Source organism: Anabrus simplex, chromosome 14, assembly GCF_040414725.1.
Source record: "Anabrus simplex isolate iqAnaSimp1 chromosome 14, ASM4041472v1, whole genome shotgun sequence".
NCBI classification, from domain to species: domain Eukaryota; kingdom Metazoa; phylum Arthropoda; class Insecta; order Orthoptera; family Tettigoniidae; genus Anabrus; species Anabrus simplex.
In genome coordinates, this window is record NC_090278.1 from 6682692 (window position 1) to 6709888 (window position 27197).

General features: G+C 38.5%; 1 protein-coding gene across 1 annotated transcript in view; it reads right to left on the bottom strand.

The window, feature by feature from the left end:
• The window catches only part of LOC136885289 (zinc finger protein 501), a 52194-nt gene that overhangs the window by 17365 nt on the left and 7632 nt on the right, over positions 1–27197 (bottom strand). The window contains exon 3 of the mRNA XM_067157797.2: positions 6231–6362. Within this exon, the coding sequence (XP_067013898.2) occupies positions 6231–6362 (132 nt within the window). The remainder of the gene's footprint in view (positions 1–6230; positions 6363–27197) is intronic.

Here is a 27197-nt window from a genome sequence, read left to right on the forward strand (position 1 = left end):
TCTTATTACCTCTGTGATCGACCTCATGTTTTGGTACAGTTCTTCACTTGATCTTTGTTCCTATCTTTCATCTTCTCTCTTTGGTCCCAGTACATCTTCCTCAATATTTCTCTCTCTTTTTTCTCACAAGGCTTCCTAGTGTCATAATCTTAGCAGCATACAGTACCACATTCCTCACCGTTGCCCTTTAGTGCCTGAGTTTTGCATCCACTGATGTGTTTCTTTTATTGTACAGTTCACTCGTCACAGCATAGGTACAGTAGAGTCTCGCTCAACCGACCTTCGCTTATCCGACATTCCGTGTTATCCGACACTGGTAGACTTCATTTAGAACTTTTGATGGAGACTAAATTCTGGAACACCCGGAGTGGAGGGTGCGATCGTAGGAACACCAGTGGCCTGACTGCTGGCGGTAGGACCGATTTTTTCTCAAGTACAGGTGGAGCGATTATTCAGTCATTGTTCAGTGTAGTATCGGTTGGGTGCGAATGTTATACTTTTTATATCCTCTGTGAGTATGGCGAGTAAACGGATGAAAGTGATTCTTTCTATGGAAGAAAAGCTGAGTGCGTTAAAAAGACTGGACAAAAGGGAAGCTCTTCAAAAGTGGTTTCAGAATATGGTATTGGGCGTGTTACAGTGGGAGAGTGGAAAAATAAAGAGGGAAGGTTTTTAAAAATGGTGCTCTACCAGAGCAACAAGTAAAGCACTGAAAATTAGAAAAACAATGAAGAAATGTGTGTACGAAAAAGTAAGTGAAGCACTGTTTCTTTGGTTCATTCAAAACCGGGAAAAGGGCCTGCCAATATCTGGCCCCATTCTGCAAGAAAAGGCGGTGTATTACATGTAATAAATATCATTTTTGGTCCGTATTGATGATATTAGATTGAAATAATAACATTAAGTTATTTATTAGACCACCTAATCAATACAAAATCGTCTTGGATGATTTACATAAATTTGTTAGCTAATAGTGGGACATGTTTCGCCTTCTCTGAAGGCATCATCAGCCATAGTCTTAACCTTAAATTAAAAATAAGCGTCTAAATAACATGTAGTGATGAAATGAATTTTAAAATCTTGAAGAGATTTGAAGTAAAATAACATACAAGGGGCTTTTTTTATCAATAGTGTCATTTAGATTTTTATCTTTATTAAAATGTTGGTCGAGGAAAATAAATAAGTTTTCATATTCTGTCATGAGTTTGCTTTTATCAACTCTTTTTAGGATATGGAGGTCTTGTTCTATTGTGGTGAATTTATGCCCGGTGTCCCTCATATGGTTGGCCATTGCGGAGAATTTGTTGTGTCTTTGGGCATTGTAATGCTCGGCGTATCTGGTAGAGAAGCTGCGGCCAGTTTGGCCAACATAAGAAAAATTACATGTAGAGCATTTCAATCTGTATATTCCTGATCCAGAGTAACTATTGTCTGTGATGTTGATAGAGTTGTGATTGAAGAATAAATTGCGATTAGTGTTTTTTGTTGTGTAGGCTATTTTTATTTCGTGCTTCATTAATGAATTGGTTATCGGGTATCATTAAAACCCGTCAAACCAAAATACGCTAAATTCACGTTCACTAACCATAGCATTTACCTTACAAAAATGTAATTCTGAATCAAGTTTAAATGAGAAAAGTACAGAAGATAACCCACTGTTTAGGCTAGCATATAATCATTTAAGGAACAAAAAGAAGAAGAAAAGAAGGAAAACTTGAAGATCATAAATTTGTATAGTGTTTCTCATTCAGTTCAACCAAAATTGTATGTATTGATCATTTTTATAATATTTCATAAGTTCTCTTTACTCTTTGACATGATGTATTGGGACACAATACTCCTTCAAATTGTAAAACAAAAGATTGTGTCATATTATGTTATTCTTTGATCTAACCACTGATGAAGGGAATGGTTGAGATTTCCCGAAACATGTATGGTTTAATAAATAATGTTTCTTTCATTTAATGAGTGTATTGATCAAGGCGGATTTAAATAAACTATTATAAATAGTTATATTGTACATTTAGGTCATAAATTTCGGTCATAGTGTGAGAACTATCAAGTGAAATATTATTATGTAGTGGGAAGTGAGTAACTCGAGTATCAGGTCTACACTCCGAAAGTGACTTGATATTACCAGACCCCATAGGAATTTGGTGGGAGAGGAGACAGGCATCAAACGAAGGACAATATGTAATGTGCAATTTCTTACAGTTTTCCGCTACATCACAACTGGACGAGACACTGCTCATCTGTTATGGTGGAACGGTAACTGGAAGTGAAGTGGACAAGCAGTCTTCACAGCATCAAGAGTCGACCCAGGGCCATAGGGAACGTCTACTCAGCACGACATCGAAGTGGTGATCATCCATCATCAGAACGAGCTGCAGGAAATACTACCATCAGCCAGGATGTCTCCAGCCGTCAGACCACGTGTACCACCAGCATCTAAAGTCATCATGATGCAGTAATCTGAGATGTCCGCAGGAGAGCCGTTCCGATATGATCATAGACACAGGTCAGAGCTTTCCAATGTAATAAGCATGCAGCACCATAACCGATTCAGACAGTAAAGAGGTTTGGCCTTCAGCCAACATGTAAATAAGTTAGGGTAAATAGTCATGTATATATTATCTATGCAGCAGGACTCGAACTCGGTTAGGATAATATAAATTTGCATGTTGGTAGTTTTCTTTGCTGGTGTGGTTTTTCTTGTCTGCGGTATTATCACGGTTGCATAGTTTACTTCACGTATTTCGAGTATCAGACCATTACGGTCAATGGTATAACTAAGACAGATAGTTCTATACATTTTTCCCAGGGCATGTGTCATACGTAAAAGTTTGTAATATCGCGCGTTTAAGATCTTCTATAATCCCTTAAACCCACTCGGGATGCTATATCAAGTAGAGCGAGTCAGATCCTCAGAGGTCTATGAAAATTGCAAAATAAGCTCATTGTGCTCGAAGAAGTAAATGACGCCCTATCGCGTATTATAAATAAAGTATGTTTGTGAGGTGAGCACCTCGAAGATGGCCAGATATGAATGTGATGTTGATAGCACCAAGCATAATTGATATATAAGCCTGTTGTAGGTATCAGCGATATGATGTTGGGTTGGAAATGTATTGAGCATTATGGTCTGTAGCCAGTATATGATAATTATAGCGATATGAGGGCCAGATTGAAGAGTGAGGAGGCTGAGAAGATATTCTCTTCGCCATGTCTGTGTTTACACTCCGTCAGCTGTGAGCTTTTTATTTTTGTAACCTAGGGAAACCTTGTAACTAACACGAGGTTTGAGAGGAGATGGGGAAGTTTGTGATGTCATGACACGGATGTCTGTAAGTAAATTGCTGGCTGGTGTCTGTCAAAGACAGTGGAGAACAACAACCCTTTTATTATGATCCCAGTAGAGATAGTGTGTTTCAGTTTATCATTGTCATTCATTGAGACCTGCACCTAGTTAGATATATGGGCACGACAGTATATTTATTCTTGTTATTTTGATATTATAAGTGTGTTGTTCTTAGAAGGTCTAGGGATCGATACCTCGACGAAGCTGTGTAAATAGCATGTTTGTTTGAGATATGTAGGATGTTTTAGAGCACTGAGGCATAGATCAGTGTAGATAGAAGGTAGTGAGTGGAAAACGTGATTTGCCCAGTGGGCAGATTCGTATTCTAATATTCATTTATTTATACAGTATTGCATGGTTGTTGCAGCCTGGGAAGTTATAGGATGATGAGGATTTCTCTACCTCCAATATATGTCACCACAACGAAGTCCTCCAGACTAGGTCTATGAAGGTGTGTATCATATCCCTCATATTTTTGCATTGGTCAATTTGTTAATTATATGATCATTTTACTTTTGTAATAAACCAGATTGTTAAGACTGAATGCAGCTATATTTTATGTTATTCTGGTCAGTGTTGTTCACACCTTGCAAATTTTCATTGTTATCCTCTTTATTTAAATTTACTTTGGTACCCTGTTTATACCCGAAACCCCTGATTCATGCTGTTTGTTCCGGAGATATGGAGGGGATACTCTTTGCAAGGTAAGCTATGTGCCATGTATATTCACTTTGGGTGGATGTATTGTACACTATGATGCACTTGGTTTGATCTCGGCCATAGCCTGACGGGAACTAAGTCATTATAGGGCACAGTACATAAACTTTTCTACCTTCTTCACAATGCCTTCTGATGGTTTCCAATCCCTGGCGGTGTTCACAGTCTTTGTGTTTTCGCAGGCAATATGTAACTGTACCCTTCTGGCTATCCTGCGCATGTTGTTGAGTTGTTTCTTTGCATCTTCTTCCATCTCGCCATGTCATCCACAAAGGCTAGGCAGTCCACATGTGCCATGATATCCTTCTTGTTTCCGACCTATCTTCTGTATCACCAACAATTACTTTGTTGTCCTCCACTGCTTGATAACTTCATCCAGAGGTATGTTGAATAACATCACTAACAGTGTGTCTCCCTGTTTGACCCAGGTCTTGATCTCAAACTCTTTTGATAGTGCACTACGGAATCTCACCCTTGCCTTCATGTCTGTCAATATTTCAATTATCAGTTCTCATGTGGTGCCATCTAGCCCTCTGTTCTTCAGGATCCTCTCCAGCATCTGTCTGTCTATGGAGTTGTATGCCCAAATTCAGATAAATCGCCCAAAATGATTCAATGATGAATAAGCTTTTAGCTGATGAGGAGAAGTTTGATTTAACTCTCCTAATGAATCATTAAAAGAGAAGAGATAACAATGATTCTAATGAAAGTATTTATTTCGACTACTTACAATAGTATAATATATTGGAAAGAATAATAGAAAGGAGGATGAGAGGAAGGGTGGAAAGAAATTTAGAAGAAGAGCAGTATGGATTTCAAACAGGGCAGGTTAATGATACACCCTATGTTTACCATGATATTACTTATGGAAAAAACAGTGGGTATATGGAAAAGATCTGATGTTGGTATTCCTTGATCTAGAGAAGGCATACAATAGTATCAATAGAGAAAAGGTGTGGAAAATCCTTGAAAGAAAAGGATGTGGAAAGCAATCAAGGGGACTAGTGAAAGCTATGTATACAAATTGTTCTGTGTCCAGACTCCAGTGGGGAGAACAGATTCATTTGGAAACTAAACTGGACTAACACAGGGAAGTGTATTGTCTCCACTTATGCTCATAATGGTTACAGATGAAATTCTATATGCAACAAAGGCAAAATATGGAGGAGATATGGAAATATTGTTGTGGGAGTCAATAATATAGAAGTGCATTTCCAACTGGAGGCTTTAATTGAAAATATTGAGATATATCGTATGAAAATCAGTGTGGAGAAGAGCAAAACACTAGAGATGTTAAGAGCAGAAAGAGAAGGAAAAGGAATCATTAGTATCAGGGAACAAAACCTTGAGGTTGTTGAATGCTTCAAATATTTGGGAAGTGAAATAACACAACATGCCAAGTTGGATAAGGAGATCAGCATAAGGGTACATGCTGGAAGAACATTCTAGCAGAATGTAAGGAACTTGGTGTAGAACAGAGAAGTTCCTATGAAATATAAATAAATAATGTACAAGATGTGTTATACCCCTATATTAATGCATGCATCAGAGACTTGGACTTTGACAGCAAGAAATGAGAGTAAAATTCTGGCCAGTGAGATGAAGTTCCTTAAGAGTATGGTAGGAAAGGCAAGGAGAGACAGAGTAAGAAATGTTGAGGTCAGAAAAGAGATAAGGGCAGAAAAACTGAATGACAGGATGGAGAGGAATAAATTGAGATGGTTTGGTCATGTTATGATGGAGGGAAAGATATCAAAACAAGTGTTGGAGGCTAAGATAGAAGTAAAGAGAGCACGAGGGAGGCCCAGAGCAAGATGGATGGACTCTGTCAAGAACAGTATTAGAAAAAGAAGACTAGACTGAAATACAATTACTGAAGAGAGGTGGTGAAAGGAGAGGCAACAGTGCAGAAGTGCCATCAACACCCTGACCTGGCAGGAGATGGACAAGGGGGAATGAAAATGATGACGATAGTACAGCTAGCTACAATTTAAAAAAAGTTTAGACATGAATTTATAACTTCCTTCTTTTAATTTCCTTTGTCTCATGATGAATGTTAGAAATGAGATACAACAAATAAATTAATATTGTAAAATGGATCAAGTGTTACATAACTATTTATAGCAAAGCATTCTTCACAATTTATTTTACTCACATGAGAGTCATCATCCTCCTCGGCATCTTGTTCATATTTAACTTCTTCAGCACCATCAGCATCATCATCTTTACACTTTAGTTCGCATTTCACAAATGCATAACTAGCATCCTCAGAACTAGGTTCTTCTTCCTATGGAAATTAGAAAAAGAAAAACCCACACAGTTATGGACTAATGCAATAAAATAAACACTGTGAAATGATTGTTCAAAATAAAGGACGAGCAAGAAAAATGTATAAGAGAAGAAGTGATCATTAGAACGAAGTTCCTTTAACTACAGTATTAAATTTAGACCAATGTTTCTCAAACTGTGGTACACGTATTCCTAGAGGTACGCCTGAGGCTTTTAGTGGGGGTACGTGAGCAGCCTTCAGGGAATAAAATGATAATATATGTTTAATGAAGTCAACAATAATAATTATCGGAACAAGTTTTGCACAACTCTGTGGACATCTTCAGACAAATGTATACAAGATAAGTAAAAATAAGACAGGGATATTCAAAACACATTAAAAAAAAAATTCTGCCTGTTCATTACCCTGCATTAAGATGAAACAAAACAAATCATACTGGTCTACTGTGTTTAACACATGAAGAGCTTGTATTCCAACAGAACTTTTGTGTTCTACTGACGCTCATACCAATATTTTCAGCTTAACAGGCTATGCCATTAACATGGATCATACATACATACATACATACGTTATCATTATAGACTGTTATGCCTTTCAGCGTTCAGTCTGCAAGCCTCTGAGAATTCACTAAACGTCGCCACAATCCTCGATTTGCAACTAGTGTTGTGGCCTCATTTAGTTCTATACCTCTTATCTTTAAATCGTTAGAAACCGAGTCTAACCATCGTCGTCTTGGTCTCCCTCTACATCTCTTACCCTAAATAACAGAGTCCATTATTCTCCTAGGTAACCTATCCTCCTCCATTCGCCTCACATGACCCCCCACCGAAGCCGGTTTATGCGTACAGCTTCATCCATCGAGTTCATTCCTAACTTAGCCTTTATCTCCTCATTCCAAGTACCCTCCTGCCATTGTTCCCACCCGTTTGTACCAGCAATCATTCTCGCTACTTTCATGTCTGTTACTTCTAACTTATGAATAAGATATCCTGAGTCCATCCAGCTTTCGCTACCGTAAAGCAAAGTTGGTCTGAAAACAGACCGATGTAAAGATAGTTTCGTCTGGGAGCTGACTTCCTTCTTACAGAATACTGCTGATCGCAACTGCGAGCTCACTGCATTAGCTTTACTACACCTTGATTCAATCTAACTATATTACCCTCCTGGGAGAAGACACAACCTAAATACTTGAAATTATCGACCTGTTCTAGCTTTGTATCACCAATCTGACATTCGATTCTGTTGAATTTCTTACCTACTGACATCAATTTAGTCTTCGAGAGGCTAATTTTCATACCATACTCATTGCACCTATTTTCAAGTTCCAAGATATTACACTGCAGGCTTTCGGCACAGTCTGCCATTAAGACCAAGTCGTCAGGATAGGCCAAACTGCTTACTACATTTCCACCTAACTGAATCCCTCCCTGCCATTTTATACCTTTCAGCAGATGATCCATGTAAACTACGAACAGCAAAGGTGAAAGATTACAGCCTTGTCTAACTCCTGTACGTACCCTGAACCAAGAACTCATTCTACCATCAATTCTCACTGAAGCCCAATTGTCAACATAAATGCCTTTGATTGATTTTAATAATCTACCTTTAATTCCATAGTCCCCCAGTATGGCGAACAACTTTTCTCTCGGTACCCTGTCATATGCTTTCTCTAGATCTACGAAACATAAACACAACTGCCTATTCCTCTCATAGCATTTTTCAATTACCTGGCGCATACTGAAAATCTGATCCTGACAGCCTCTCTGTGGACTGAAACCGCACTGGTTTTCATCCAACTTCCTTTCAACGACTGATCGCACCCTCCCTTCCAGGATGCCAGTGAATACTTTGCCTGGTATACAAATCAATGAGATACCTCGATAGTTGTTGCAATCCTTCCTGTTCCCTTGCTTATAGATAGGTGCAATTACTGCTTTTGTCCAATCTGAAGGTACCTTACCAACACTCCACGCTAATTTTACTACTCTATGAAGCCATTTCATCCCTGCCTTCCCACTGTACTTCACCATTTCAGGTCTAATTTCATCTATTCCTGCTGCCTTATGATAATGGAGTTTATTTACTATCCTTTCCACTTCCTCAACCATAATTTCACCAACATCATTTTCCTCCTCCCCATGAGCTTGGCTGTTTGCAACACCACCATGATGATTTCCTTTTACATTGAGAAGATGTTCAAAATATTCCTTCCACCTCTCCAGTGATTCCCTGGGATCTATTATGAGTTCACCTGAATTACTCAAAACACTGTTCATTTCCTTTTTCCCTCCCTTCCTAAGATTCTTTATTACTGTCCAGAAAGGTTTCCCTGCTGCTTGACCTAGCCTTTCCAGGTTATTACCAAAATCTTCCCATGACTTCATTTTGGATTCAACAACTATTTGTTTCGCTCTGTTTCTTTCATCTACGTACCAATCCCTGTCTGCCTTGGCCCTTGTTTGGAGCCATTTCTGATAAGCCTTCTTTTTACGTTTACAGGCTGCTCTCACTTCATCATTCCACCAAGATGTTCGCCTTTTCCCATCTTTACACACAGTTGTTCCTAGGCATTCCCTTGCTGTTTCTATTACAGCATCCCTGTATGCCACCCATTCACTTTCTATATCCTGAACCTGCTTACTGTCTACTGTTCGAAACTTCTCACTAATCATATCCATGTACTTCTGTCTAATTTCCTCGTCCTGGAGACTTTCTACCCTTATTCGTTTGCAGACAGATTTCACTTTCTCTACCCTAGGCGTAGAGATACTTAGTTCACTACAGATCAGATAGTGGTCTGTATCATCGAAAAATCTGCAAAAAACTCGTACATTCCTAACAGATTTCCTGAATTCAAAGTCTGTTAAGATATAGTCTATTATGGATTTGGTACCCCTAGCCTCCCATGTGTAGCGGTGAATAGCTTTATGCTTGAAGAATGTATTTGTAACAGCTAAACTCATACTAGCACAGAAGTCCAGCAAAAGCTTCCCATTCCCATTAGCTTCCATATCTTCCCCACATTTACCAATCACCCTTTCGTATCCTTCAGTTCTATTCCCAACTCTCGCATTGAAATCGCCCATTAGCACTATTCTATCCTTACTGTTGACCCTGACCACGATGTCACTCAATGCTTCATAAAACTTGTCAACTTCATCCTCATCTGCACCCTCACATGGTGAATACATGGAGACAATTCTAGTCCTAATACCTCCCACTGACAAATCTAACCACATCATTCGCTCATTTACGTGCCTAACAGAAACTATGTTGCGTGCAATGGTATTCCTGATAAAGAGCCCTACCCCAGACTCAGCCCTTCCCTTTCTAACACCCGTCAAGTACACTTTATAATCTATCTCTTCCTCATTATCTCCCCTTACCCGAATATCAATTACTCCTAGCACATCCAGATGCATCCTCTTTGCTGACTCAGCCAGTTCTACCTTCTTTCTTCCATAAGCCCCATTAATATTGATAGCTTCGTCGTCATAAGACCTATCTGTGTCGGTGCGATTTAAAGCCCCTAGCAAAAAAAAAATATTGATAGCTCCGCATCGAATTCCATTTCGTTTGCCAAGTTGTTTCCAAGGAGTCCCTCGCCTGTCAAATGGGAGTGGGACTCCATTACTCCCATAGGTCCGAGGCTTGCTTAAAGTGTTCTGAGCTCGGTAAATTCATGAAGCAGGATGCTGCCCTACTTGCACATAGTCCAAGTGAGGATCTCTCCTCTAATGGATTATGGACCACTGGTGAATTGTATAGTCCTAGCCGCCTGAGCACAAGGAGGGCCACGACTCAGACTATGTCTGAGATGCCCACTCCCATTCCATAGCAACTGGTACCCCGACTCTCAGGACCACTTACTACGCCACTCAGCCATTGCCCATGGTTCACGAACTAGGACGTGACTACAGTAATCCACAAACTAGAACCATTTTAACATGGATATATTATTTTCATATTTGCCTCGACATTTTTTAAACACGTGAAATATGCGATATTTTTTAAACGTCGCATATCTCACATTGACATATTCGACATTTTGAACCGTACTTTCATTTTTTAATGTGTTTTCAATGCCCTTGTCTTATTTTTACTTATCTTGTATACATTCGGCTGAAAATGTCCACAGTTATGGATGAAACATGTTCTGATAATTGTTAACATTGCCCTGATTAAAACATAATATCAGTATTGTAAAGTATTGAAAACCTCACAAGAATAGACTAACAACAATGATGAAAATCATTTCATGGATTGAAAAAGAAATGAGGAAAAATCGAAATATGGAAATAAATAAGAAGAAAGTTAAATATGTATATATGGAGCCAGGTTTCGCTTGAATGTTTCAGCTGGACTGAAACACATCAGAAAACTGTGTCACACTATGTAGGCACACCCATCCCATTAAAATTTTGATGGTTCGCAATGTCTGAATTCCAGAATTAAGATAAAAAATGTTTCATCCTTATTTATCAATTTGATATTGAGGCTAAATCTAGCATTTCGTGAAACTTCCATACAAACAGGGCATCCTGTGATACTTTATTTTCACTGGGTGAGTTAGCCGTGCGGTCAGCGGCGCGTGGCTGTGAGTTTGCATCCGGGAGATAGTGGGTTTGAATCCCACTGTCGGCAGCCCTGAAGATGTTTTTCCATGGTTTCCCATTTTCACACCAGGAAAATGCTGGGGCTGTACCTTAATTAACGCCACGGCCGCTTCCTTCCAACTCCTAGGCCTTCCCTATCCCATCTTCGCCATAAGACCTATCTGTGTTGGTGCGACGTAAAGTTACTAGCAAAAAAAAATTTATCATCATCGTGTTATACTTGATACAAACACAAACTCTTAAAATTCTTGTGATATATTATAAAAATGTATTTAATTTCACAATCTCATCTTATTTATGATGTGTATTTAAAATAATAAGCCTCCATGGCTCAGGTGGCAGCACATTCGCCTCTCACCACTGGGGGTTCTGTGGTTCAAATCCCGTCACTATATGTGAGATTTGTAATGGACAAAGCGGAGGTGGGACGGGTTTTTCTCCAGGTACTCCAGTTTTCCCTCTCATCTTTCATTCCAGCAACACTCTCCAATTTCATTTCATTTGTCAGTCATTAATCATTGCTCCAGAGGAGTGCGACAGACTTTGGCAGCCGGCACAATTCCTATCCTCGTCGCATGGTGGGGGCTTCATTCATTCCATTCCTGACCCGGTTGAATGACTGGAAACAGGTTGTGGATTTTCATTTCATTTAAAATAATGATTTATAATTAAAAATGCTTCAATAAGTAGCCAGATATTCATATTTTAAACCTATCATTTAGGGATTATTTTTGTGGGGATAAATTGAACTTTTAGCCATGAATGAGAGGTACAATCTCAGAATAGTTATTTAGACCATAAAAATATTAGAACTATCCAGAATTTATAAAGCACCAATCAATATCTAAACTGGCAAATTTACTCCATCTAGTACTAAAAATCACACAGATGTTTGACAGGGATGTATACTGCCCCCTCTTAGTATTTGAAACTGGGTGTAAACATAAACGGAGTTGAGATATACGTATGATGCGGTTCTTGTGACACTGCCAGTGATCTTGAAACTCTGTTCAACAAGATCAATCTCGCCAGTACTGACTGAGGACCTAACAACAATACAGAGGAAATGAACTTCTAGGTCTTCACCTTTAAACCACACTTGTAATGCAATTATATTTTGGACTGAAGGTTATCAATAAATGTGGTAAGGCAAAACAACAGAATTCTTACCAATCAGCAGCACACTGGTTGCCAAATGAGCAGACCAGTGGAAAAAAAATTGTTCATCATCATCATCATTTCCCTTTATCCAGCTGTAGCCGGGTAGGGGCAAATATGGTTCCTCTCCACTTTCTTCGGTCTTTCCTCCACTCCTCCTCCAACACTGTGTCCCAGTCCAGGTTTCTTTCTATAATGCTGCGTTGGATGGTATCCTTCCATCTCAATCGTGGTCGTCCACGGCCTCTCCTTCCTTGGATTTGCATTTCCATCATCTTTTTTGGCATTCTTTCGTCGCTCATTCGCTTTATGTGCCCAAACCATCTTAGTCGGCTCTTCTCTATTCTATCATTCATTTTTTCCACTCCAATTTCTTCCCGGATTTTCTCATTCCTCATTTTGTCTCTTCTACTCTTCTATATCATACTCCTCAAGAATTTCATTTCGGCTGCCTGTATTCGACTCTCATCCTTCTTTGTCATTGTCCAAGTTTCTGCTCCGTAAGTTGTTATGGGTACGTAATACATCTTGAACATAGTATCCTTTGCTTCCATTGGCACATCTTTGTCCCATAACATATTTCTTACACTATGATAGAAACAACTTCCAGCTTGAATCCTTTTACTAATCTCAGCATCCAGTCGAGCATTCTCCATTAATTCACTCCCCAGGTATTTAAACGTTTCCACTACTTCCAGGGACTTGTCTGCAAGTCTAATCTGACCTTTCCCTTCTTTCTCCCCTCTAGTCATAACAAGAGTTTTACTCTTTTCTACACTTATTTTCAATCCACATTCTTCAATCTTCCCATTCACCACATTCAACTGTTCTTGAACCTTCCTGTCGTCTTCTGCCCAAATCACAATATCATCTGCAAATAACATCATGTTCATTTCTCTTCCTCCATATGCTGCTTTTGCTGTTCTCATGATGTCATCCATTACTATTGTAAACAAGATTGGTGATAAAACACTTCCCTGTCTCAGCCCACTAGTTATTTTGAACCAACTTGTCCTGCCAACTTGTGTTTGCACGCAACTACAACATTCCTTATACAATGCCATGATCATTTTTATTAATCCCTGTCCAATTCCTTTTTGCACCAGACTGTCCCAAACTTTCGTCCTAGGGACACTGTCATATGCCTTTTCAATATCAATGAATGTCATCACCATATCATTCCCGTACTCCCAATGCTTTTCCATTAGTTGTCTCATAATGAAAATGGGCTCTATTGTTGACCTTCCACTTCTGAAACCAAACTGATTTTCCTGTATCTGCTTCTCAACCCTCAACCTTATTCTACTTTCCAGTATCCTTTCCATTATCTTAGCAACATGGGATATTAGAGTAATTCCCCTGTAGTTCTTCAAAACTTTCTTATCACCTTTCTTGAAAACTGGGATGATTATTCCTTTTTGCCAATCCTCAGGGACCTCCTTATTCTCCCACACATTCCTGAGAACCCGATATGTCCACTGCAGGCCTACTGCTCCAGCTGCCTTTATCATCTCCACTGAAATTTCATCTATCCCAGCAGTTTTCCATTCTTCATCTTTCTTACTGCCATTTCAATTTCATTCATTGTAATTTCTTTATCCATTTCTTCGTCAACTAATTGCCTTTCCTGGTCGTCCATTGAATGACTGTCATCCGTTCTTATGTTCAGCAGCTTCTGAAAATTCTCTCTCCATCTATTTCTTATTTCTTCTGGCTTTGTTAAAATTATGCCACCTTCATCCTTCACAAATCTGGTGTTTACTTGATCTCTCTTTTTGTTTCTTAAGATGCCATACAGTAATTTCTTGCTGTCCTGCGTATCATCTCTCAATTTCTGTGTGAATAAGGCCCAGTCTTTCCTCTTTTCTTCCTCCACTACTTTCTTGGCCAATTTCTTTGCCTCCACATATTTTCTTCTACTTTCTTCAGTCTTAGATGTTTTCCATGCTTTCCATGCCATTTTCTTTTCCTTCACTTTAATCTTTACCCTATCATTCCACCAGTGTGTTTCTTTGTCTTTCACATTTCCTGATGTTCTACCACACACCTTTTCTGCACATCCAACCAGTGCTTCCTTAAATCTTTTCCATTCCTCTTCAACATTCCCCACCTCTGTCCTGGGTACCAAGGGTAATATTTCCCTTTGAAATTCTTCTTGTATGCTTTTCTCCTTTAACTTCCATACTTTAATTCTTTTCTCTCTTCTTAATTGGGGTTTTTCAATCTTTCCAACTTTCAATTTTCCTATCACAACTCTATGATCTCCACCCTTCGATCATATATCCAATAGATGGCTGATGACGTCACATTCTTGAAGCAAGGATCTCAATCAGCTGACTGGTGGGTAGTGCGAGAGTTTTGAACATTGTGTTATAGGCGAGAATAGTGATCAGCGTACTTAAAAGTGACTTTTAGCTACTGTTAATGAAGCGATGGTGCACTATTGCGTAGCGTATGGATGCAAGGAGACCTTCAAAAAAGGATCTGGTATTTCCTTTCACGGGTAAGTAAATATTTACGTAAATATGATGATGATGTAAGGGGTTTCATACAGTTGTTGTCAGGTGTCTGTAGAATACGTACAATTACATGTAATTTATTTTATTGGTTACAGTTCCAGTTTCCCGATTACAGCAATTTTGAATACTGTGCTTTTATTGATTTCAGTTTTCCTGCTGATGAGACAAGAAAAAATCAAATGGGTAGTTGCATTAGTAAGAGAGAATTTCTTGCCTGAGAAGCATTCAAGATTATGCTCTAAGCATTTTTCACCGGAATGTTTTGATAATGAAACATTTGGTGTAGAAGTCAAACTGAAGCCAAATGCAGTACCAACAATTTTTAATTTTCCACCCCACCTTTTACCAGCTGAGAAGAGGAGAAAACCTCCTGTGAAGAGGAAACTTCAAGTGGATCCTGTTCCATCAACAAGTTGTGTGTGAGCAGATTTTCTTATTTTTAAAAATTATTTTCCATAGTTTTATGCAGGAATGTGTCCTGTCATCCTTATGTGAAATATTTGTGTTTAAGACATTTAACATACTGTTCAACTGCAACATCTATTGCAGCATATTAGGTTACTATATTACACATAGGTAAGACATTTTTGTTGTTGACCCTTATAATTTTCATATTTTTTCAGTGTTCCTCAGGAAGAGGAGAATGAGTCTCTTCCCAAAACAAAGGTGTTCAGAAAATCTTATGTTGGTGATTACACTGAGGAAATGGTAGTCACCAAGGAAAGCCCAGACCTTCAAGCAGGTTGCCAGGGAAGTTATTCATAAATCCCATAAGAAGCTAAAATTGGAAAGGCAGAAGTATCGGCGAGCTATTAATCAGTTGCAGAATGGGAAAGCCTTAGTAAACCATCCGAAGGAGAAAATGATGATAACTGAAGATGCCGCTTGCATGCTTGAGGTAAGAAAACAACAGCTTAAGTAATTTTTTTCGGTTTCCCTATATCTGCTAGCCTTTGGTGGTGCTATTTGAGGATCCAACCAGTCTCTGGGTTGATGACCTAACAGACATACATACATACATACATACATACATACACACATACATACATACATACATACATACAAACATACATACATACATACATACATACATAAAATTTGGAGCCTTTAGAAGTCTGTAATTTGTTTTTATTGTATCACAATCTCTGTTAAACAAATATTTCAAAAATAATGTAATACCATAAATTAACTTATGAAAAAGCATAATGCACCTTTCAACTTCCATTGTTCCAGAAATGTCTTTCTCCTGCTGCTGCCCAACTTCTGATGTAACAAAGGATGGTGATACAAGAGCAGAGTATCCTGAACTACGCTGCTTTGCACTTACATTGAATTTCTATTCAAGTCGTGCATACAGCTACTTGAGGGATGTATTTCCTTAAGGTTTGCCCCATCCAAGTACACTGCGGAGGTGGTATCAGTTGGTGGATGGTAAGCCAGGTTTCAGTTCAGAGGCCACAACTGCTCTCATTTCGAAAGGGAAGGAGATGGCTATCAATGGAAAGCCCCTAGTGTGTGCACTGATGATGGATGAAATGTGCATCCGGAAGCACATTGAATTTGATGGAAAACAATTTCTTGTTTATATGAATTGTGGTACTGAAATCGAGGATCAGGATTTACCAGAAGGCTTTAGTGTTTATGGTGGTCTCACTAAATGGACACTGGAAAATTCCAGTGGGTTATTTTTTGATTAACGGTTTATGTGGCTCGGAGAGAGCAAACCTAGTGATTGAGTGCCTTAAATTTTTAAATGACCTAAATGTAATTGTAGTGTCACTTACCTTTGATGGCGCTGCTTCTAATTTATCCATGGCCCGTTGTCTGGGAGCTTCTTTTGATGAAAATAATATGGTGAACTGCTTTGAAAATCCCTCAAATGATTCTAAAGTGTTTATTCTTCTAGATGCTTGCCATGCTATGAAATTAGTGAGGAATACTTCAGGAGCTAAGAGAACTTTTGCCAGGGGTAATAATGTCATAGATTGGAGGTACATAGAAGAGTAAGAGAAACTTCAGAGTATCGAGGGCCTTCATCTAGGAACAAAACTCACCAAGAGGCACATTCACTGGGAGAAGGAACCCATGAAAAGTTAAGCTCGCCACACAAACATTCAGCGAAAGTGTTGCAAGTGAATGACATATTGTGACAGAGACTTAAATCTTCCTCAGTTTCAAGGGTGTGAGAGGACTGTAAAATTTGTTAGGCTCATGAGCAACATATTTGATATCTTGAACAGCCGTAATCTTTGTTCAAAGGGATGGCAGTAACCATTGAAAGCAGAGAATATCCACAGTATGAGGGCTTTATAATATAATTATTGCATTTGCTACATAAACGTGTTAGAGTGTGTAGGCCTATATGAGGATTTCTATGCTTCCTGTGACTGGAATATTTATATAGACTCAAGTTGCTTATGTAAGAGGATGCTGGTGTGGTATGCTAGTTTCACTGATTTATATGAGTTCAACTTTTAGGCATATTCCCTCTAATCATTCTGTCTATGAGTCAGGTTGATTTTTATAGAAAGTCATTTTTAAATTACTTTTTTATTGGCATGTCTTGTTTCTGTACTTTGGGAACAACATTAATGAATGCTGCAGGATGTTTTCTTTTCTTCAGATGTGACCTCTATTTTTAGGCCTAGGACTTCAAATGTGGCATGTACATTAGTTTATGTTGGGCTTTAAACTAAGCTTAATTTAGTAGGTGGCAGTGGAGTGAAATTTTACCTGTGTAGCATTTTATGTATCCCTTTATTATTATTATTATTATTATTTTGTTGAAGCAGCATACTATAACAGATCCCTGCTTCATGGGCATAAATAGGTACTACAACCAGTGCCAATTGATATGCAGTTGACACTACTGTATTGTGAATTTTTATAACTTATGATAAGAGAATATTTCTTGTCATGGTGCCTGTTTATCCTTTACCCTGGAGAGTTCATTTTTGTTGTCATCTGTTGGTGGTGTATGGTTCACTGAAGTATGATACTTGTGTTCTTTTCTTTCCATAATGGTCCTGTAGGCTATGTGTCACTCTTTGCATCTTGTGTTGTTGGGCATTGGTTTGAAGTAGGCCTATTTGAGTCAAAAGTACGCCAAGCACGGTAAATACAGTATTTTAAAGTTGTTTGTGGAAGTTATGAAGTGTTTATTGTAGTAATAATAATGTTATTTGTTTTACGTCCCATTAACTACTTTTTAAGGTCTTCGGAGACGCCGAGGTGCCGGAATTTAGTCCCGCAGGAGTTCTTTTACGTGCCAGTAAATCTGTTTATTGTAGATGTCAGTCGCATTAATATTTAAAATTAAGCTACAATTCCTTACGGACAACTTTCAGAGGTTACCTTTCAGCTATTAATCCCAATATGATGCGGTAATTGGAAAAAATACTTGTCTCTTACATTATAATAAATAATTAACATTAAACAATTAGTGTTACTCACGGAGATGCAATACTTGCAAAAAATACGATCATAATGAGGGTGTATCATATCATAGGTCTCTTTTGGTTTTAAACATTTTCGTCGTAATTACGCATTTATGACCACGGTTTTTATTGTAAATCACGCTTAACCACATCAGCTAAGCAGGGTACATCTCATATTCCGATTTCGCCGCCTTTTCGAATGTCACTGTTTGACAATTTCCTTATATCCTCTCGGACTCTGCTTCGAACTACCCCCCAGTCAGCTGACCGAGATGTTGGCTTCAAGCCGCAACATGGACGAGGTGGCGCTAAGCGCACTCTATAGTATTAATGCTCGAAGTCTCCACCACAGGCTTCTTAAGGCATGGCTGTTACATCTACAAGGTTCTTCCGGTGTTCTTTCTCTATGATTATATAATCAATCATGGTCTTTGTTCGTCTGTCTCCCCAGCCATACCTTGTAATCTTCTGACTGTTCTTCTTCCTAAACCAGGTGTTTCCAACAATCATTTGATTCCTCATGCAAAAATCCACCAACAACTCACCTTCTGGATTTACATTTCCATATCCAAAGGGCCCTACAACATCTTCCTTTCCTTGTCTTTCCATTCCAACTTATGCATTTAGATCTCCCATCAATAGTACTTCCTTATCTTCTATCTGTCTCTCCACTTCCTCTAAGAAGTCCTCTATATGTTCATCTATGCAACCAGTTTGTGGGGCATACAACTGAAATAGATCTTTCACACCATTTTCAAACTGGAGTCTCATCATCATCATCCTATCGCTGACGTACTTTGTACATTCCAGATATTCTTGGATTTCTCTTCTAAGTATGATGGCCACTCCATTTTTTGCTTCAGGTCCTCCGCTGTAATACAGCCTGTATCCTTCTCTCAGAGGGATCTCCCCTGTACCCCTCTTCTTGGTCTCGCACAGTCCAAGTATGGCTATATCTTTTTCTATCATGAAGTCAACCAGTTCTTCTGTTTTTCCTGTCAGTGTCAGTACATTAACTGTTGCAATTTTGATGTAGTTTGGTGCTGGTTGCCCATTTTTCACAGTTCCCCCAGCACCTGAAGAGCTGCGCGTCGCTTTTAGCAGGGGACGCCCTAACCTTTTCCGAGGCACCATATCTGCTTTGTCCATATAGGCTATTGTTACGATGAGCTCGCCACACCCAAAGGCATTTTATACCTACTGCCAGGTTCAAAATTAGGCCGCCCCTAACATGGAGACAGACGCCTTTCGTAGCCGCTCCTCTGGAGTACAGACGCTACGGGTATGCCCCTTCCGCCATCTCCGCCGTACCGAAGTCCACCTTCTCCGCCGTAGATGCCGTTGAGGTCTTCACTCGTAACCATGAGCTGGGACCCATACCAGATGTTACACACCGGGTCAGTGTGCTCTGGGACTCACATAGGCAGGGGCGCCACTCCCTGGGTAGGGCTGCCTCCGAAGAGGGTCCCTACCTGCTACCTGAAAAATTGTTAATTTGCCCAAATCTCAAACAAAATAAAATAGGAATAGAACAGATTTTACTGGATGTTGTAATTAAGAGGAAAAATACTATCTGATCAATTATAGAATAAATTTTCACACCAATAAGGTAAAAGATAAAGTGGATATAAATTAAGGATAACCCAAGTCCAAGCGATGCAGTTCAATTTAAAGAAATTGACAATTTAAATCAAATCCATGAGGAAAAAGATATTCCAATTACAGACTTAAAATTAATTGTTAAAACTTAATCGTTGAAATCGATAGAGAAAATCCACTTAGGATAGCTGCCCTAATACTATGGAAACAATTGAAGGCCCCCCCCGGAATAAGGGTCTATGCCACAAAACTAAAATGTTCAGGAAACAGAAAAAAAAATGTCTGAATAATGAGAAAATGAAAAATATATATTTTGAAATAAATCAGAATGCTTAAAGACCACTTGAAAACTGAATGATCACAACTTAACCTTATTAATGTAGTAAAAAAGCCATTTCTCATCTAGAAATCATGGAATAGGGGTCTAAACCACATTTTCACAGTTTAATACAGTGTTACTTATTTGGAGATGAATCACTCAGGCTCAGTTACTATGTTCAATCCATCTCTCAATACAACATAAACAAACATACCAAGTACAAGCCAATATATAGAACTTTCAATGGACAATTTGACTGTCAACATCAACATGCAGGACAAATTAATGCATCTAGTTTTGTTTGCATTGAACATTTTAATATAAATCTTCTTTCTCAAGTCCAAGTTGAAGCCCCATTCGAATTTGTATATAATTTTATTGTGCATATTTTATGCGGAACGACGCATGACTAAATGTTTGTTCACTTTTTCAATGTGTCAAACATGGCTACATGCCTTCAAAAATGAACCGGCCGGTCATCAGTTAAAATATTATAGACTTAAGCCAATAATTACACACTACTACAATTTTATATTACAAGAACAGAATTTCTTTTAACAAGTTAATTCTTTTAATTAGAAATATTAAGGTGTACACCTATAGAAATACGACTTTTTTATCTTACTGATCTCCAGTCTATATATGTAAATACTATTTTAACCATATCATGTATATAACTACTATTGTAATCTTAACATAAGAGTCATGATCAATGTAACCTGTCTTTGTATAATTGTTCTTGGCTGATGATGACAGAGAATCTGTCGAAACTGGTACCAAATATACAAAAATTGTGATGTTTTAACAGAAATGTAAAACTTTCACACAATATATAGTATTGAAAAGTTGGAACTTATCATCCTTTCTTTGATGTAAATCTTGATACAATACGGAACCTAAGTATGAAATTCTTAATACTAACATTATCTACATTATTTACATTGTTATGAATCCAAATTGGTTACTAACATTATTTACGTAGTCTGCATCACTTGGTTCGTCTGGAACAACTTCACTTTCACTCAGGATCACTTTCACTGTCCTCTTCATCAATATGAATCCACTCATCATCAGATAAAGAAGATACCTCATCAACACTTTCCGCTCTAAAACTGTCGAAATACCCGCACAAACAAGTTGATCTATTTTACATTTGGAAACCATGCTTTGTGACATAAATGCCTGCGCGGGAACTTCATGCAAAGCGCCAAAACAAATATATTTTGCGAAGCTGTGACAGCTCTAAAAAACAATACACAGCATGATTTCGTGGAAAACATATCAACTAATGTGATAGATTCCATAGCAACGCCATATGCCATCACCCTCAAGATAAATACGAGATAAACTTTAGGATCGACTAATGCCATCATACCCACTGCAGAAGCCCAGGGCGAAAACGTCTAAAGACATCATACTCACTTAAGAGGTATCTCCTTTAATATGATAAGCATTTTGCCAATTTTGCTCAGTTATGTTGTTTTCTGTCAAATGTGTAACACCCGTTACAATTCCTGTAACACCCATTATATTCAAAATAGTAAAATAACAAGAAAAACACTGAATGTCCTTTTTTAAATCATACGTTTAGTTTTTCCATAGTTTCTTGGGTCTGCAATAAAATATACTAGTTTCTATTAGCTGTCATCTCACAGAGTTTATTGGTTTTCACCATCCAACTCAACACGTAGGTTGCACTTGTGTAACACCCGTTACAGTATGTTTTTTAAATACCGGTATTTAAAATACTGGGAAAAGTTTTATTTCAGAAAATAATAGCCCATAGTACATACAAAAGTAAGAGCTATCTTTGGCAATTGATGAATTTTTTTTTTGCTAGTGGCTGCATGTCGCACGACACAGGTAGGTCTTATGGGATAGGAAAGGCCTAGGAGTTGGAAGGAAGCAGCCGTGGTCTTAATTAAGGTACAGCCCCAGCACTTGCCTGGTGTGAAAATGGGAAACCACGGAAAACCATCTTCAGGGCTGTGGACAGTGGTATTCGAACCCACTATCTTCTGGATGCAAGCTCACAGCCGTGCACCCCTAATCGCTGATGAAATTTTGATCAATTGTTATTTCATTCTCCAAATTTGTCTTTTTTAGCTGTTCAACTGTAACAACCATTACAATAAAATGCCTGAAAAGAGACTTAGTAAACATGGGTCCGCAAAGGAGCCGTTTGCGAGATAATTTAGAATTTGTGGTTACCAGCCATCACTGACTTGATAGTGTGTAAACATCATCTTAATTAGGAAAAAGTACCAATATGACATTAAGAAAAGTTATTAGATAGATAGATAGATAGATAATGCCTTTATTGGTGGCGAAGTTAGGGCTCAAGGCCCTCTCTTACACCTAACCACTAGATGAGTATACATATACATAACTTATAATTTCGAATACAAATAAAACAAATAATACTAATAGCAATAATAATAATAATAATAATAATAATAATAATAATAATAATAATAATAATCATAATGAAAGAATCCTTAATTTTAAAATACACAAAATAACGTACACTTAAATTATGTAACTGCAGTAATCCATTCATTCATCCCATTCATTCCTTCATTCACTCAACAATTATCCAGCAAGTCAGCGGGATCTACCCAGCAAATGCTCCCGGCAAGCCACTTTGAACTTGCGATGAGAAGGATTTTCTCTAATGTTCGCAGGTAGCGAATTCCATGACCTAGACACAGAGATTATGAAGGAGCGGTTGTACACAGCAGTGCAGTTTATAGGTATGGCAAGAGAGGAACCAGATCTTGTATTGTGTTCATGATAGGACGAGAGGTAAGAAAAAGATGAAGACAAATAGTCGGGAGTATTAGTGGAAAGAACTTTGTGCAGAAGCGATAGCATGTGAACTTCACGGCGCTGGTGCACTCGAAGCCACGACAGCTCCTTATAATAAGGTGATATATGAGCATCATATCGCAGATTAAAGATATATCTTATGCAGCTGTTCAGGCTCCAGTTTCTTGTTACTGTCCCAGGTTATTCCAGTCAACACAGTGTCACAGTAGTCAAATATAGGTAGTATAAGAGAGCGAATTATTTGTACTTTAAGTCGAACAGAGAATATATTAGCGAACCGTTTCAGGGGATATAAGCTTTTACGTACTTTATTGCATGTGCTTATCACCTGTTGAGTCCAGTTTAGAGTCTCAGTCATGATAATTCCTAAGTTGGTCACTGAAGTAGAGTAGGGTATGATTGTATTGTTTAAAATTATTGGGGGGATGTTCTGTTGCTTGAGGGAATAAAGGTTTTTACTGGTACCGATAATAATAACTTGAGTCTTATTTGGATTCATTAATAAACTGTTTTTATTTGCATAGTCACTAAGATGTTGAAGGTCAGAATTTATTTTAGTAATTGCAGTATCAATATCACTCGGTTTTGAATGATAGTAAATCTGTATATCATCCGCGTACACTTGCAATTTGCAGAATTTAAGAGCTTTTGATATATCATTAATTTGGATGATAAATAGCAGTGGTCCGAGAACCGACCCCTGAGGGACGCCGAGGGTCTTCCTTTGCCATCCTGAACTCAAATTTCCAACTGTTACACGTTGCCGGCGATTTTCAAGATAAGATAAAAAGAAACGAAGTGATACACTGTTAAAATTTAGCTCTCAAAGTTTCTGCAGTAGTAACTGAGGATTAACAGTGTCGAAGGCACTACTGAGATCTAATAATGTCAATACAGTCACGTCCCATTGGTCCATTGCACGCCTGATATCATCTGTCACTCGCAGTAAAACTGTCACAGTGCTATGTCCTTTCCTGAAGCCGGATTGAAAGGGATTAAAGAGGGAATGCTTGGTAAGGTATTCAGTAACTTGTGTATGAACTAGACATTCAAGCACCTTGGATAAGGGTGGTAGAATGGATACTGGATGATAATCTGAAGGAGAATCCAACTTGGAGCTCTTCGGGATGGGTCTAATTAGTGCATCTTTCCAAACATCTGGGAAAACTCCGTTTGTCAGGCAGTAGTTAAATATATGAGTTAGTATTGGCAGAACAGCTCCCAAGATATCCTTAATAAGCGATATAGGAATGTCATCATTACCTGTGGCATTAGATGTTATAGCGTATATCACACGTTTAACTTCATTCGAGCTGACATTTCTAAAAGAAAATTGCTCATACACAGGCTGCTCTTGTAACAAGGGTAGTGAATTTTCTGGGAAGGAGGTAGAGGCTATTCTTGGTCTTGCGAAATGATCATTTAAAACATCTAGCGATATGCTTGGCACATGTTGCTCTACGGCTTTACCTTTATTCCATTTTTGTCTCGGGCTGTTATTGTTCATCAGTTCCTGAAAGTATTTATATTTAGCATTCCTAATTAACTGCTTGGTTCTGTTTCTCAGAATCTTGTATCGCTGGAAATCATCTGTGTCATGCGTCTGTCTGTATTGTCTGTACAGTTTGTCACGACTGGCCATAGCAGATCTTATCTCGGCCGTTAGCCAAGCGGAAGAATGGCGGGTGATTCTTACCTGTTTCTTTGGTGCGTGCTTGTCAAATATTTCCAGTACCAGTGAATTGAATTTGTTTACTTTAGAGTTAATGTTCTGAAAATTACGTATACTATCCCAAGGCAAGTTATATGCATCGTAGCGTAATTTATTCCGGTCCATATGTCGTAAGTCCCGTATTGTAATGTAGCGTGGTTTGTACTTAGGTGTTCGAGTAGAATAACACACGTACAGTAGGTCATGTGAAGAGATACCAGGACCAGGGATCTGTCCGTGCTTAATTACTTTTTGAGGTTGATTTGTCACAAGAAGATCAATTAAGGTATGACTTGTGCGGTCAGAGTAATGAACATGATTAGTAGCGTTGAGGGGTAAAATTGTCATGTTTGTAGCGATAAATAAATTCAGTAGATTGTTCGCGTCACTAGTCTGCTTCAAAAGGTCAGTGTTAAAGTCGCCCATGATTATAATGTCATCGTATGCCGAGATAAGATTTGCTAATGCCTCTTCAAAATCATCAGTCTGTCTTATTTTAGGCGGCTTGTATACAATCCCTATCAATATCTTTTTATGGCAGTCTAATTCTACAAACATAAATTCCGGTCGCAGTGTAAGTCGTGGGTCAGAAGTGGAAATTATCTTACATTTCAGGTCATTTCTGTAATAAAGTAGAAGTCCACCGCCTATTTTGTCAATGCGGTCATGGCGTAATATTGAGTATCTGTCAAGGTTAGCTGTCGAAGACGGCATGTCTGTACGCATCCAGCTTTCACTGATTCCAATAATATGTACATTGTTCACTTCAAAAATAGCCTGAACCTCTTCTATATGAGCTAATAATGACTGGCCATTTAGGTGACAACAATGTAACGATCGCGGGTGGCTACTGAGCTGCTCTTGCAACACAAGTCCTGTTGAAGGTGGTAGGGACGAAAGAGAAGGGGAGGGTGAGGGCTGTGGAGAGGAATGCAGGTCAATAGTATTACCGTTATACTGGTCAACAATCATATGAAAATAAGCAGTATGAAAAACAAAAGTTAAGTAAGATGTAAAATAAGCTTACCCCAGCAACCTGGTGAGTAGATTCACTGACTTTCACAAGCACACACATACACACACACACACACACACAAATATAAATTAATTATCGGTACTACACACATAATTTCTTTCTCTTAATTTCACGAGTTCATCCTACTCCCTGCAATGTTTTTTAACTGTGCCATCGTGGATATTTGAAATTTGGTTCCATCTTCTCTTAATACACAAATGCGTCCATCTTGAGTCCAGCATTTCTGCAGTCCCCATAAATCCCTTGCCTGATTAAGTATATGTTTTCTCGCACTTGTGAGGGACTCAGTTAGCATGAGCCCACTGCCCTTCAAAGCTCGCTTTGCACGCCACACTCGATCACGATCATGGTATCGTAGGAACTTTATAATGATAGGTCGATTTCCGTGTGAGACCACTTCAGCAGACGTTCTATTTCGGCGGCCTAGCCTGTGGCAGCGATCCACATCAAGAATTGAAAGTTCAACCGAAAGTTTATTTTTCAGTGTGTCCAGCATTTTAATGTAGACGTCCTCGGACGGCTGTTCCGGGACCCCATGCAATAAAAGGCAGTTCCGGCGACTGTACTGTTCGGCCTCGTCCAACACGTTGTCTTGTTTTTGGAGCCGATCTTCAAGAGCTTTCAACTCCCCTTTAAGCATGGAGATGTCTTCGCTGGCCTGTTTCTTGAATTCCTTGAACTCGGCACCAAGCGCTTGGAACATGTTCAGTTGTTTTTACTGGACAAGGCAACAGTCTTACTTAGTATGTTACAATTACATGTTACAATGACTGTACTTACTCATAGTTAAAGGAAATGTTCAAGGTGTTGTCCTTGTACCCGGATGCAAGCAATCCTCGAAAATGATGCCGCAGAAACCGAATATAATTCCGTCCATTGAGTAAAATGTATGAACCAAATGTACTCCTAACCAGACATTTAATGAGAAACAACACTACGGTTAACATGGTGTAAGAATTGGAGCAGGGACTTGCAAATTCTTATCAAGAATTTCAAAATGATCCAGGCATGTTTGGAAGAATTTGAAACTCAATACAACGATGAGTACAGGCCTGCATCCCTTTAACTACCAGTAAGTACATGTACAATCATTCTAACATATGAAGTAGGACTGTTTTCTTGTTCATTAAAAACAACTGCACCTCTACCAAAGTATCTAATATCTTTAATTAATGTCATATTGGTACCTTTTCGTAACTAGGATGATGTTTACATACAGTCAAGTCAGTGGTGGCTAGTGACCACAAATTCTAAATTATCTCGCAAAGAGCTCATTTGCGGACCCATGTTTACTAAGACGTTTTTGCTTCTAGTATTGTGTACTTACCGCTGTTTCAATTTGCGCTATTAATTATGACACACCCTGTATTTTTTAAAGCAATGGGAACTATACACTCACCACAGATGGAGAATCAGGCACTTGTTTAATAGCGTGTATTTTTATTTCTTGTTTATTCTTTGTTTAATAGTGTGTTTTTAATTCAAATTTTAATAGTGTGTTTTTCACAAGTGTGTTACAGTGTGATATTTATTCTGAACTTGTGCATTCAACGGACTGAAAAGCTTTTATGTTACATGTAACTCATTTGACACTGGAAGGTTTTGCTT